The 15,817-nt window shown below is 42.4% G+C and overlaps 1 protein-coding gene across 1 annotated transcript in view; it reads left to right on the top strand.

The window, feature by feature from the left end:
* The first annotated feature begins 285 nt into the window (after window positions 1–285).
* The window catches only part of MRC1 (mannose receptor C-type 1), a 103,163-nt gene continuing 87,631 nt past the window's right edge, over window positions 286–15,817 (top strand). The window contains exons 1-2 of the mRNA XM_032165380.2: window positions 286–464; window positions 13,931–14,332. Coding sequence (XP_032021271.1) covers window positions 404–464; window positions 13,931–14,332 — 463 coding nt within the window. The 5' untranslated portion in view covers window positions 286–403. The remainder of the gene's footprint in view (window positions 465–13,930; window positions 14,333–15,817) is intronic.

Genomic DNA, 15,817 nt, shown 5'->3' on the forward strand with positions numbered 1-15,817 from the left:
CTGAGCAGGCCGGGAGCTCCCGGGCCGTTTCACTTCTCTCCTTCCTGACTCCTCACCATCACCATCGCCCTCTCGCCTCCCCACCCCGCCACTCCTCTCCCACACGTGCCCCTTTCTCCCCTTCCTCTGCGTCTGCTCTTCTCAGAAGTAAGCTTACGAAGCAAAGTTGCGACTTTGAATTCCTGTTTTTCCAGCCACCCTCATGTGACAGGATGTCTCCTCAGTAGACGCTTTCCCTAAATTCAGGAGCCCTTTAAAAGGGAGGGCTTCCGCTGTAGTTCTTTTCAGCTGGGCAGCTCTGGGAACTTGGATTAGGTGGAGAGGCAGTCGGGGGGCCTCGTTGTTTTGCGTCTTAGTTCCGCCCTCCTGTCCATCAGGAGAAGGAAAGGGTAAACCCTGGGCCATGAGGCTGCCCCTGCTCCTGGTTTTTGCCTCTGTCATTCCGGGTGCTGTTCTGCTACTGGGTAAGTCTGCTCTGAGGCAGGGGGCTCTCTGACTTGGGGGGCCGGAACCCCACCTTCCTCTTCTGGGTTACTGTGAATGGGTTCGTTTCAACACCTTTGTGAGGAGGAAACGGGGTTCCCCTGCACCACACAGTCCACGGCTAAGCCTGCTGCCTTCACCTGGCGGCCAGGCATGGGAGGCCTGGAGCTGGAGGAGGGAGGACGATGCGTCTCAGGGCTCGGCTGCTGCGCGGCTGGGAGCCCTACAGACCTTCAGTGTCCTCCTGACTTCTCTCATCGCTCGTTGTTCCTTCCCTGTTTTCTTCGTGCAGAAATTTCCTGCTCTGTGGTTTACTCTTTTCTGGTTTTCAATTCACACTATTTCTGTCTCACCGCCAACAAACACCTTCTAAGTGTCTTTGGCTGGAAGGAGGGCAGCCCTGATGTCTCCCCGCGTCTTAGGTCCAAGGATATCATCGCAGATCATCCCCCCCCCAAAAGTGATTCTAAGCGATTTCCATGCTTATTTTTTTTCTGCCAGAATCATTCAGACACTTGATTGTTAGAAAGTTCATCCTTATCTGTATTCTAGACTATTCAAACTGCCGCATAAGCAGATCGATTCCTGTTTTTCTTCTTTTTCTGGAGATTAGAGATTACTCATTAGGAACAGCTCCAGAGTTGTTCAAATTCTCAAATACCTTTTCCAGTCTGTCTTTTCTATTTCTCTAGACTCAGCTGCTTAAACTTCAGGATGGGAGTGCCTCGGGGGATTTTCATTGCTGGTTCTATTTGGAGATGATATAGAAGAGATTTCAAATATGATTTTTTGGTTTCTGATCCCCCTTTATTTCTATGAAATCAACAAACACTTGCAGAGAATGGTTTGTGCCTACGATCTACTCTATGCACTGATGTGAAGGTGGGTAGGAAGTTTCCTGGGAAGAGAGTATTTTAGTACCGCAAAGGTTAAATCATATTAAGTATTGAGTAGTAGTGATTATAAAAACACAGGTGAAGGTGGTATGGTTTACACCCTGTCTCTCTCACTCACTAGCTTTGTGACCTTGGGCAGGCTACTTTATTTCTTTGTGCTTTAGTTTCCATGTCTATAAAACGGAAAGAATAATATTACCTGCCCCCATCAGTTTTTGTGACGATTCAATGAGTAGCAATATGTGAAATGTTTAGAACAGAGTATGACCCATAGTAAGAGCCTTATAAGTGTTAGCTATTAAAATCAGTGGCAGAAAAGCAGTACATAAAAGGCCAAATAAAAAGGATAGACGAAATTAATTTTATTTTTATTTTTGAGACAGACTCTCATTTTGTTTCCCAGGCTGGAGTGCAGTGGTGTGATCTTGGCTCACTGCAACTTCCACCTCCCGGGTTCAAGCGATTCTCGTGCTTCAGCCTCCCGAGTAGCTGGGATTACAGGCATGCACCACCATGCCCAGCTTTTTGTATTTTTAGTAGAGACGACGTTTCACCAGGTTGGCCATGCTGGCCTTGAACTCCTGACTTCAAGTGATCTGCCCTCCTCGGCCTCCCAAAGTGCTGGGATTATAGGCGTGAGCCACAGCGCCCAGCCCTGATTTTACTAATATATTTTATTTCACCCAGTAACTCGGAAATATTATCACTCAACATTTAATCGATTTGGGATATTTTCCCATTCATTTGTTGAAACTAACTCTTCAAAATCTGGTGAGTATGGTATACTTATAGCACATCTCAATTCACAGTAGTGTCATTTTAAGTGTACAATGGTCACATGAGGTGACTGGCTGTCATACTGGGCTGCACAGATACAGTGCCTAATTTTCTTTAAACTGACTCAATAACGTTTCTGAGCTATAGGAGTATTTCCCTCTTCCTGACAGCAGGATGCCCTCCTCTGACTAATGTCTTCCTCTTCATAGGCACAGATATTGGGGAGAGAAGGGGGATGCTGAAGATCTGTTTACTTGGAGAATAAACAAACAAAAAATTCAAGGGACCCCCTTCCAGATTTTTTTTTTCCTACGTGAAAGCCTGTAATTTGTGTTGTTTTGTTTTTTGAGACGGGTTTCACTCTGTCACCCAGGCTGGAGTGCAGTGGTGTGATCATGGCTCACTGCAGCCTTGACATCTGGGCTCATGCAATCCTCCCACCTTGGCCCACTCCCACCTCTCCAGTAGCTGGGACTTTGGGCTTAAGCCACTATGCCAAGCTAATTTTTAATTTTTTTTTTTTTGTAGAGACAGGGTCTCACTATCTTGCTCAGGCCGATCTCAAACTTCTGGGCTCTGGTGATCAACCCACTTTGGCCTCCCATAGTGCAGGATGATAGATGTGAGCCACTGAACCCAGCCTGTAACTTTTATTTTATCTTTTCTTGGCCCACGAAGCATGTGATTGGAGGAATTTGTGTAAAGGCAGGGCACCTGCTTAGTTAGCAGCAGGTTAAAGCTATGGGAAGCCTCAAGACCTCTCCCCTGGCTTCCTGCCCACTAGGAAAACCCATGGGAAGGTCTCCCTACTTGCAATCGGTTTATTTCTCTTCAATCCACAACCCTTCCTTCCACCTTCAGGAGAGCATCCCACAGCATTAGCACCGTAAGTCTCTGTGGGCTGCTGCCAACAGATGGGCTGGTTCTACCCAGTGGGGTCCAGGAGGCTAGAGGTGAACAGGGCTAGACGCTCACCTTTCCTACTGTTGTTCTTGCCGCGCTATCTTTTTTAGCACTCAGCAGCAAGGTTTCCAGCTCAATTGGGTTAGAATCATGGTAGATGCACCATGAGAGCCGGTGGGACACAGAGGTTAGACCACAGCAAAGAAGTTTAACCTGGAAATGGGAGGGTTTGGCTCACAGGTAGTGGTGTATTGGCAAACTTAACTCCCGGTTCCTAGAAGGAAAGAAAGGAAGCACTGATTTGATTTATGCTGTGTACTGATGTCCATGCTGTAAATATTCCCACCATGGTTGATTTCAAACTACTGACTTGATGCCACTGGGGGCAGAGTTGGGAAGAGACGCCAACAATAGGCTTTTTTTTTTTTTTTTTTTTTTAGATGGAGTCTCTCTCTGTCACCCAGCCTGGAGTGCAATGGTGTGATGTTGGCTCACTGCAACCTCTGCCTCCTGGGTTCAAGCAATTCTCCTGCCTCAGCCTCCTGAGTAGCTGGGATTACAGGCGACCGACACCACACTCGGCTAATTTTTTATATTTTTAGTAGAGATGGGGTTTCACTATGTTGGCCAGGCTGGTCTTGAACTCCTGACCTCGTGACTTGCCCACCTTAGCCTCCCAAAGTGCTGAGATTATGGGCATGAGCCACCATGCCTGGCCAACAATAGGCTCTTACTAGCTGCTGCTATTGGTCCCAGGGCAACATGGAGCCTTTCTAGGCTCTGGGAAGGTGCTCAGTGGGTCAGGTAGTATCATAAAAAGCCTAGGACATCTGCAAAAAATGAAAATGAGAGACGTCTTGGTGGACAGAGAAGCCTTAGAATCATGGAGCATTCAAGCAAGAAGAAACTTGGAAATGATGCATTTTGACATCATCATTTTATAGGTGAAGCACGAGGCTCAGGGAGGTAAAATGTCCAGAAGGTGACTGTTCAGCAGGTAGACATAGATCCAGGACTTTGCTCAACAGCTTGTACTTTTCCACGTCCCCTTAGATTTCTTGCTACAACATTAGATCAAGTAAGTGCAAATTAGGTTATTCCTGTTGCCGTTTGCGGGGCTCACATTTGGCTGGAAGGGATCCAACTGTGGTTCTGACATCGACATCACGCTAATGGTATAATCCTAATACTCCTCTATTTAATTTCCCTCATTGAAATGCTGAGAAAGGTAATTATTATCATGTAATTATCACAGTAGTGGTTTTTCACAATCACTCTTGAAAACTTTGATTCCAATATAAATGTATGTCTTCTGTTAAATATTGATTCTTCAAGGTATTTTTTCACAAAACTGAATTAAGTGGGAGAAAAATACAAGCACCTTTCTCCTTTTTAAATTTGTTCTCCATCTTTCTCAGTGTTTGTATCTAGAAGCCTGAGCTAACTTTTATGCTTTGGAACATATGGCTAGATTTTATATATATACGTGTATATATATACACGTGTATATACACATATATATATACACGTATATATACACATATATACATATATGTGTGTGTGTGTGTATATATATATATATGTGTATATATATATATGTATATATATATTTTATTGAGGCAGGGTCTCACTCTGTCACCCAGGCTGGAGTGCAGTGGCATGATCATGGCTCAGTGCAGCCTTGGCTTCCCGGGCTCAAGTGATTCTCCCACCTCAGCCTCGTAAGTAGCTGGCACTATAGGTGCATGCCACCATGCCTGGCTAATTTTTGCAGTTTTTGTAGAGATGGGATTTTGCCATGTTGTCCAGGCTGGTCTCAAACTCCTAGGCTCAAGTGATTTGCTCACCTCGGCCTCCCAAAGTGCTGGGATTACAGGCATGAGCCACCATGCTCAACCTTAGCTTTTAACAGTTGTGCAACTTTTGGTTTAATCTGCAAATATTGTACATGAATGACTGTAGTAGAAACTTAGACCTCAGGGGCCCATAGCTTCCCATAAAGCAGATGGGAAGATGTGACCTTTCCCTATGTGAGAAAGCTGAAGCTCTGAAGATTCAGTGGCTCGCAGAAGTCAGGTAGTCAGTAAAGACCAGAGCTAACTCTTCATTATGATCTTCAGACTCGGAGGCTAAGAAGTAGATAAATTCACTACCTGGAGTGTGTTGATCAGGAAAGATATAATGTGGTTCAAAATAACACTATGTTAAAAGAAGGACTTAAATCCCTTTATCTGTATCAATTTTTTTTAGACTTTTCACTTCAAGAGGGGGAAAGGAAGGAATTAATATTTATCAAGTGTGTATTAGATGCAAATGATATGCTGGGTGCTTTACATAAATGATCTCATTTAGAAGTTCATGGTAGCTCTACCAGACAGCGTTATTATCCCCATTTTACAGATGAGGAAGTAGAGGCTAGAATGACTAATAGCACTAAGGCAACACAGCTACAAAATGGTGGAACCAGGATTTGATAGCAAGTCTATCAACCCCAAAGAAGATAACCCTCCACACCACGCCCCCTGAGGCTGGAAACCCTGCGGTTCCGTGTTCTCAGTCCTTCCGTCCCTCTCTTTTTTTTTTTTTTTTTTGAGACAGAGTCTTGCTCTGTCGCCCAGGCTGGAGTGCAGTGGCGCCATCTCGGCTCACCGCAACCTCCGCTTCCCGGGTTCAAGTGATTCTCCTGGGATTATAGGCGTGCGCCACCCTCCCCGGCTAATTTTTGTATTTTTAGTAGAGACAGGATTTCGTCATGCTCACCAGGCTGATCTTGAACTCCTGACCTCAGGTGATCCCTCCTGCCTTGCCCTCTCAAAGTGCTGGGATTACAGGCGGGAGCCACAGCGCCTGGCCAGTCCCTCTTTCTACACTGCTGCAACAGTTCTCTGCTCTTTAATTTCATCTTATTCTGAAACATCTCACACAGTCTGTACGACTGATTTTGCCAAGTTAACAATAATAATAATGAATCTATATTAAGCAATTCCTGTGTCAGGAACTCTTCTAAGCACTTTATTTAGATGATCTCATTTCATTCGCACGATGATGAGGAGGTACTGCTATTTCCCCCTTTATTTTATAGACGGGGAAGTGGAAGCACAGTGTAATGTTGAACTTGGCCAAGGTCACACAGCCAGCGAGCAGCGGAGTCTGTTACCTGGGAGCCAAACCCTAGAGCTCTGATTATGTCATGATCAGATTGACATGATACATACATAAGGCGAACGAATCAGTTAGTGGGGCTATGCACGGAAGAAGAAAGAGCAGTGTAGTGTCAGCTTCTTACCTAGTAAAGGGTTTTGTTTATTTATCTTAATGGGGATCTGGGGAGGCTGGCATTCAAAGGCTGAAGAAATAGGAGTGAGAGGAGAAACTAGCTGTGGACAGGTAGGAGGGTTCGGAATCCAGGACACGGGTATGGTGGTCGGCAGGAGGAAGGAAGCCTCTTCTACTGACATGGGGGTGAATGGCCCCGGGAAGGTGTAGATATTCATATCTTTAACGTGGTAGGAGGCAAGTTGGAAGAGTTTCTTGGCCTCTGTTTTGTCCTTGCAGGCAGACCCATACTGGGTTCATATTTTGTATTTTTTCCAAATGGCCAATTGCAATGACCTAACTCAGTAGTTTCCCTGAATATTTTGGGTCTGAATGAAGGATCAAAGTGACAAATGAAGTAATTCTCCATTTTTTTCTTTTGTTCAACATTTCTTTTCTTTCTTTTTTTTTTTTTTTTTGACATGGTGTCTCGCTCTGTCGCCCAGGCTGGAGTGCAGTGGCACGATCTTGGCTCGGTTCAAGCTCCGCCTTGTGGGTTCAAGAGATTCTCCTGCCTTAGCCCCCCATAGCTGGGATTACAGACATGCACTACTACATCAGCTAATTTTTGTATTTTTGGTAGAGACGCGGTTCCGCCATGTTGGCCAGGCTGATCTCAAACTCCTGACCTCAGGTGATCTGCCTGCCTTGGCCTCTTGTTCAACATTTCTTAGCCTAAGACTCTGACTAACACCCCCCATCAGCCCCCAGCACCTGGCATAGCTTCTTGAATGTACTAGGTGCAGGGTAAATATTTGTTTTTCACTTAATTTGGGGTCTTTGGGGAAAGCATAGGTACATTTATTTAACTGAGGCTGGTGAATATATTTCTTAGTTTGGGTTCCCCAAGAAGCTATCCACAGACAATTGCACTCTGGTTTGAGGGCAAGTTAGTTTATTTGGGAAGTGAGCCGAGGAAACACTGGCAGGGGAACGGGGAAGTGAGACAGAAAGGGAAGGTGTGTGGACACCCAGTGACCGCTGTGGGCAATGGAGCGTAGGAGCCCTCGGCGATGGTGTGGGATGGGTGCCTCGGACTCATCCCTTCCAAGGTGCAAGAGATTTAGAGCCTTCAGCAGTTCTCCTTGGCCTCTGATGAAGGCCTCCTCCTATAGGGCATTTGTTTTCTGACCCATCTAATTTGTGCCATGTTTGAGCCTAGCGGGCACTGATAGCCAGAAAAGGCCCCCAGGCCAAAAGACGTGGTGCTGGCATTTGTGAGTGGGTCCTGCATGCACCTACATAGTGAAGGCCACGGAGAAATAGTATAAATCTGGAGGCATCTGCTACAGCTACTTGCTGCTTTTCCTCTTATCCGGCTTCTCTGTCTTCCAGAAGTTACTGTCTTTTGTGTTCCAATGTCAGCATTTTATTTGCTGATAGTCAGGAAAATCTAAAAATCTATAAGAAAATGTGGCATATCATACTTATCACCCTGAACAATCACCTTTAATAACCTAATTTTCTTTGCTAGTAGGCTTGGGAATTTAATGACTTGCTCAATGTCGTGGACTAATTTTAAAAATGCTTAAAAGAAAATCCAGGCCAGGCGCGGTGGCTCACGCCTGTAATCCCAGCACTTTGGGAGGCCGAGGCAGGTGGATCACTTGAGATCAGGAGTTTGAGAACAGCCTGGCCAACATGGTGAAACCTCGTCTCTACTAAAAATACAAAAATTAGCCGGGTGTGGTGGCACATGCCTGTAGTCCCAGCTACTCAGGAGGCTGAGGCACGAGAATCGCTTGAACCTGGGAGGCAGAGGTTGCAATGTGCTGAGATCACACCACTGCACTCCAGCCTGGCGACAGAGTGACTCTGTCTCAAAAAACAAAACAACAACAACAACAACAACAACAAAATCCACACCTATGTTACTGGATGTTTAGTCTTTAATCATTTTTAACCTGAGATATTGGGTTGAAACTTACTGCTTCTTTATTAAATGTATTTTGACCCTTGATATTTTTGCCCCTGGAGTTAACCACAGCAGAGAGTGTGCTCTGCGTGGCAGGAAACTTATCTCTTTCGTTTGTCTTTGTATTGTCATTAGCATAGCATCTGGCATGTGGTCATTGTTTGTCAAATATTTGTTGAAAAATCAATGTGAGATTAGTAAGATCAAGTTAGGATGGAAGGAGAATCACTGCAATTCTGGAAATAAATTTCTGATGTGTAAGGATTAAAAAAAGAAACTCACATATTAGATCCTACAAATGAGATTGCAGAGAAATGAAAACAGCAACCGACTGTGTTGATCCGTTCATCTTTGCCTATTTCTGTTACAAAAACATAATTAGTATGGACAAAAATAGGATGTTTATAAATGTTAGTGTGGTTAATATTGGTAAAAATGCCACAAGCTGCTTTTTGGCCAATGTCTTGAATATGCCTTCAGAGGAAGAAGTATGACATTTTAAGTCAGACGTGTTGCAGAGATGATGATAAAAGCAAAATGACATGCTGATTACTGGGGGAGAAGAATAATGCACGATGAATGTATCACCATAGAGCAATAGTTTTACATTTCCTTGTATTGTCTAGCAAAGGCAATATCAAACTTACACTGCTTCCTAATGGCAAAAGATAAATAAAGGAAACAAGAATAGATAAGTGTGTATTGAAATAGAACCTTTTCGTTTCCAATTACTCTTTTTGTAAGTATACACATTTCTAAATTTCTCTTCAGTAAAAATAAGCTTTCAGGGGGACAAACGAATATTCAATATACCTGTAACCATCCATCTATCATTAGATAAATAATTTATCTGGGTTACTGGTCAAGATGCTTCTGCTTTAATAAACATTCTTTCATTCATTCAACTAATTACTTGTTGAGAGATCATTTATGCTCTCCAAAGAGGGACTGCAGCACTAAATCAGAAAGATCAAGTACCTCATCTCATGAAATTTACATTCCAGTAGGGGACTACGGACAGAGCATTAGTAAACAAATTGAAGAAGAATATATTTTAAGATGGTTATGGATATTATATGGTAAATAAAAGAATAAAATGAGTTAGGATGATCAGCCTGCTAAGATGTTGACACTTGGCCGGGCGCAGTGGCTCTCACCTGTAATCCCAACACTTTGGGAGGCCGAGGTGGGTGGATCACTTGAGGTCAGAAGTTCGAGACCAGCCTGGCCAACATGGTGAAACTCTACCTCTACTAAAAATACGAAAATTAGCTGGGCGTGGTGACATGCACCTGTAATCCCAGCTACTCGGGGAACTGAGGCAGGAGAATAGTTTGAAATCAGGAGGCCGAGGTTGCAGTGAGCCAAGATGGCGCCACTGTACTCCAGTCTGGGTGAAATAGCAAGGGTCTGTCTCAAAGAAAGAAAGAAAAGGAAAGTTGACACTTGAGCTATGACCTTAGTGAGCATCCCAAGAAGAGGGAACTCAAAACATGCAGTCACTAATGTGGAAGTGAGCCTGGAGGGTTTGAGGAGCTGAAAGGTGGTGTAGTTGGTGGTGAGGGCTGATAGGTCACTGGTTCCCTTTCTAATAAACAATGATATAGGGGCTGGATGTATTTTTCCTGGGTACAGGGGTTCCCTTTTGCAAGGTTTAAGTTGTTGAGAACTTGTAATTAGAAACCCAATCTCCTTCCCACCCAGAAAACCTCTCTATAAAGGTAGATGAGAAAGAAAAGAATTTTATTATTGAAGTGAACATTCAACCAGAATATGGTGTACATGACAGGCAATCTGCAAAAGAGATGCGAGAAACAGAAAGAAATCTCACTCTTGTAGGTAGCTCAGTGAAGACCACCTATTATATTAGGTAGGTTTTGCAATTTGGCATCAGGTGACAAGTCAGGCCTGGCTCCTCCCAGAAAACTGGGAGATCAGGTGTTATCTTTTTCGATGATTCCATTTTCAAGAGAGGAAGACTAGAGCCAGACCATGGTGGCTTGGCCTGGGATGGTGGAAATGGAGCAAAGAGAATGAATTAGGATATGTGTATTAAGTCAGAGTTGTGTGTGTGTGTGTGTGTGTGTGTGTGTGTACACAGGGAAGAGGAGGGTGGAGAGAGGGAGAGAGAGAGACTTATTTAAGGAATTGGCTCACACAATCGTGGAAGCTGGCAAGTCCAAAACCTGCAGGGGTAGAGGAGTATGCGGGAAACTCAGGAGAGAATTGATATTGCAGTTTGAGATTGAAGCAGTCTAGAACTGGGCGAGGTGGCCCATGCCTGTAATCTCAGCAGTTTGGGAGGTCGAGGCGGGAGGATCACTTGAGCCCAGGAGTTTGAGACCAACCTAGGCAACAAAGTGACACCCCTGTCTCTACTAAAAATAAAAAATATTAGCTGGTGTGGTGGCACAGGTCTGTAGTCCCAGCTACTCGGGAGGCTGAAGTGGGAGGATTGCTTGGGCCCAGGAATTCAAAGCTGCAGTGAGCTGTGATTGCACTACTGCACTTTAGCTTGGGCAACAGAGCAAGATCCTGTCTCGAAAACAGATGAACAAACAAAAACAGAAATAAAGCAGTCCAGAGGCAGAATTCATTCTTCAGGGACTTCCCCCTTTTTCTTCTTCTTCAGCTTGTTTCTCTTAAGATCTTCGCCTGATTGGATGAGGCCCACCCACACTGAGGAGGGTGAGCTGCTTTACTCAAAGTTGGCTGATTGAAATGATCATCTCATCTTTAAAAAAATTCCTTTATAACAACATCCAGTCTGGTGCTTGATCAAATTTCTGGGTGCCAAGACCCAGCCATGTGGACACATAAAATTAACCACTGCAGTATATTTTTGGGTAGAGCCGGTAGATTTCACTATTGTCTTAGAATGCAAAAACAAGCTGAAAATCCAGGAAGACTCCAAGGTTTTATCTTATGGATCTCAGGGGATGGTGGTGCCAAGAATGAGAAAGAGAAGTTTGGATGTTACTCATTAAACGCTGTCTTAAAGTGAAATTAAGATGGACTCAGATAAAAATTAGACATATAAAAGTCAAACAAGTATAAAAACATCTGAAGGAGGAACATTATTCGTGCATAAAGATGCCTTCTCTTAAAAGACTGGTTACCAACCGGTTAATTGACTGAATTTGACCAGTTAATAAGACTGTTATTTGACAATACAATGAAAATGGCCAAAGTATAAGGTGGAAGATATATTTACTATTATTACCAATGAGGTATTACTAAGCAAAGCTATCTGAAAAGTGGAAGATAAGTCCAGGTTAAAAAAAAAAAAAAAACAGTAGGTGGAATAACACAAACAAGTTACATTACATTTAGAGGCTAGTATGGTGGAGTGTACATATATCTATGGCAAAAGTTTCAGAGTTCGTCACATTTTGAGATTAGAGAAGATAATTTACCTTTGCATAAAGCAAATGATCATAGTCACTGTTTTTTAAAAAATCGTTTTTATTTTCCTATTTCCCATGTTTCATTGTGAGCAAAGCCCTATATTATCAAAATTCTCATTTTATTGCCAAGGTAGAAAATTACTCATTTTGTCCCACTAGGGCACGAGCAGTTACAAAATGAGATCGAGTGTGGAAGGAAGCTCAGCTAGACGGGAGGAGATTGGGACAGGTATTGTATGTTCGGTGGACAGATGTCAATTGCAGAGAAGCCAGCAGAGGCAGGTGTCCGGATCCAGGCTTTAGTGAGTTCGGATTCCAAGAAATGAAAGTACCATGAATGAGTAACCCAGCAGAGGAGCCCAGGCAGAGGTGTGAAGTTGCAGAGAACTAGGAAATCAGGTGGCATAGAGGCAGCGAGAGTAAGTCTTACTCACTCTAAGTAAGACAGCATTTAATGCGTTAACATCCAAACTTCTCTTTCTCATTCTTGGCACCATCATCCCCTGAGATCCATAAGCTAAAAACCTAGGAATCTTCCTGGATTTTCAGCTTGTGTTTGCATTCTAAGGCAATAGAGAAATCTACCGGCTTTACCCAAAAATATACTGCAGTGGTTAATTTTATGTGTCAACATGGCTGGGTCTTGGCACCCAGATATTTGATCAAGCACCAGACTGGATGTGGCTATAAAGGTTTTTTTTTTTTTAAAGATGAGATGATCATTTCAAGGTAGGAGAGAGGCAGGAGATCTGGAACTAGTGTGGACAAGAGCATATAGAGGAGCATGTCAAGAGAAAACCTTTTGAGGCAAACATTTATTATAAGCTTTGAGCTTATGGGTCTAGAACTGATCTCAGAGTGTAAGTGGTGCTAACCTCCTTGGGGCGTTCAGAACAGGAAATAGAATACGGCTTCAAAAAGGCTTTGGAAACACTGAAGGACTCTACTAGTGGTCTGATTCTAACTTTGTTTGATTTGGCTGGAATTATTTAATTAAAAATAATGAGCTCATTTAGTCAGAACCTCAAACATCTGCACTACTGCCAGCTCATTTTGAAAGAACAAGGTGAGTACATGGAATTTAGGAAAACTTCACAAAATGTGTTTATGTTTATGTCACAAAATTAAAGCACTCAGTTACTTTCATTTCTATATTCCTTAACAATAAAGAAAAGAGAGAAAGCCCTACATGAACTCAATTTTGATTTAATTAAAGGAAAAAAAATGCTTACCAGATCCTTTTTTCCTCTTTTGCAAGAGGAAGTTCCGTTTTGCCAGCTAGCAGCTATGTGCTGTTAAGTATAAGCCATCCTTACATATTTACTTAAATCACCAGTTCCAAATTACAAATATAAAAAATGTTATTTTTAAAGTTATTCTCATAAAATATTCTCTCCAGTGATATAAAACTTACATTGATTTATCCTTTATTGCAAACTTCACTATTAAATTATTAACAAATAATACCACAGTGTGTTGAGATGTGTCACACTTCAAAATCCTATTCTAGTCCAGGCGACATGGCTCCCACTTGTGATCCTAGCTCTTTGAGAGGCTGAAGTGGGAGGATTGCTTGAAGTCAGGAGTTCAAGACCAGCTTAGGCAACACAGTGACTCCATCTCTACAAAAAATAAAAAATTAGTTGGTTATGGTGGTGCAAGCCTGTAGTCCCAGCTACTTGGGAGGCTGAGGCAGGAGGCTCACTTGAGCCCAGAAGTTGGAAGCTACAGTGAGCCATGATTGCACCACTGCACTCCAGCCTAAGCAACAGAGTGAGACCTTGTCGTTTAAAAACAACAAACAAACACATACCTTTTCTAGGACATACATGCGAGTAATTTTTCAGTTTATTCATATTACACAAATTTTCTTTTCCCAGTTGATATTATTCCTTTCTATTTTCTGCCTTGTATGTTCCACTCCTGGACAATTCTTGGGCATGTAAGGTGGGCCTTTGCATGAGACTCCTCACAGTGGACTAGGACATTTTGAGGACATCCAGCTGAGTGCCGGTACCTTGGCAGGCCCTCAGTCCAGTTCTCCCTCCAGCTTCAGGGATTCTCAAAGAGAGCTGGCCCAGGCTCAGTCATCAGTACCTCTTTTCCTGCAATGTTAAGTCTTTAGGGAAATAGAAGAGTTGGAAAATTTGACCTCAAAGATTGTCCTTGTTACATGAATCCACTTACCCATGCTTGCTTTCTTCTTCTTTTCCTGCTTCTGTCTTTTTAAACAGACACCAGGCAATTTTTAATCTATAATGAAGATCACAAGCGCTGTGTGGATGCAATAAGTCCCAGTGCCGTCCAAACTGCAGCTTGCAACCAGGATGCTGAATCACAGAAATTCCGATGGGTGTCCGAATCTCAGATTATGAATGTTGCATTTAAATTATGCCTGGGAGTGCCATCAAAAACGGACTGGGTTGCTATCACTCTCTATGCCTGTGACTCAAAAAGTGAATTTCAGAAATGGGAGTGCAAAAATGACACACTTTTGGGGATCAAAGGAGAAGATTTATTTTTTAACTATGGCAATAGACAAGAAAGGAATATTATGCTCTACAAGGGATCAGGTTTATGGAGCAGGTGGAAGATCTACGGAACCACAGATAATCTATGCTCTAGAGGTTATGAAGGTGAGATGCCTGGAATTTTTACCTTTGTGTTGAAATTTTCTCGTCTTCTTAGTTAGAACCTAATTCAAGAAAATCATCATGCTCTTGTTTGGCGTGTACTAGAAATATCAGTTGATCAGCATCTTCGTGTTTTCAACTATTCTGTAGGACTACTCTGAGGACATGATGGTGCATAAATGTGGTTAAAAAGTCCTGACTGATACTTTAGCTATTTTTACTTAATGGGAAGGCATTCTTTTAACTTTCTCTGAGGTTTTATTTTTTTAACTATGGGCTACATTTTTCAGAAAATCATTTTCATTGTAGTCTTTGACCCAAAGCCTTCTAGTTAACCTTATAAAGTTGCAGTGATAAATACGTTTAGCCAAATATTTCTTTTCCTTTAAGTTATCCCTGGAAAAATGATCCATAGAACATTCTTTCCCAATTTAGATTGCCTAAGATGAAATCTCAGCAGATTCCTTGGCGACATGGGATTCTAAATGTTTCTGATTTATTTTGTCAGGTTATGGGTATTTAGAGACTGTAATAATCAGAAGATTATAAAATGCGAAGGATTAGCTTGTAAATTAATATGCAGTCTACTTAGCCATCAGAGAAGGTGATACCTCCAATGCGGTGGGAAGAATCCTCTTACATATAGTTGGTTTCTTGACCTCTTGAAGGTTAGATAAGATCAGGGTATTTAGTTCTTTCTTATGTTGACCAAATTTCACTATGTGGTGGCTGCACAGAAAACAAAACAAAAATACAACACAACTTGAAGCCTTGTTACAAAGGCTGGTCTCTTGAGTGAGATGATGTTATAATCACATTTTAGGTTTGGATACTTGGTTATTGTGAAGTGTTATCTAGAACAACCTCAAGGTCAGAGAAAGAGCCTACTTTTGGGGACAAGAGATAACCTGTTTCCAAAATTGTTGTGTTACTGGGCTACTAAGATTGGTTGAACCTAGCTTATCTCAGCTAAGACTGAGCATAGCAATTTAGTTCTTTATAAGGCAATAATTTGTGAGCTTTCTATTTTCCATCTAGTTACAGAAGAGGAGAGAGTAGGAATTGAAGTACAGTGAGAGAAGGGCTCAGAAATAAGTTATTTTGAAGTATTTTTCAAACATAATATAGGTTTAGAAGTGATATGAGAGGTAAGCTAAGTGAACACAAAAAAACCTTTCAGGAGAAACTCAACAGAAAATTACAAGGAAGGAAAAGGGTGAATTAAACTTGACCGAGTCAAATTCCACAGATGGGACAATTGTGCTAATTGAGGAGTTTAACTTGAGGAAGATCGGTGCTAAGAAATCGGATTTTTATTTTATTTTAAAATATAATATTATACTTCCCTCACCCCCTACCCTTTCTGTTTCCCCACCGGTTTTGAGACAAATATGCATAGGGTTTGGGCTAACAGTTCTCAAACTTTAATATGCTTAAGAATCACTTGGAGAGTTTGTTAAAAATACAGATCCTAAGCACACCCTTCTA

Source organism: Hylobates moloch, unplaced genomic scaffold (assembly GCF_009828535.3).
Source record: "Hylobates moloch isolate HMO894 unplaced genomic scaffold, HMol_V3 SCAFFOLD_2, whole genome shotgun sequence".
NCBI lineage: Eukaryota > Metazoa > Chordata > Mammalia > Primates > Hylobatidae > Hylobates > Hylobates moloch.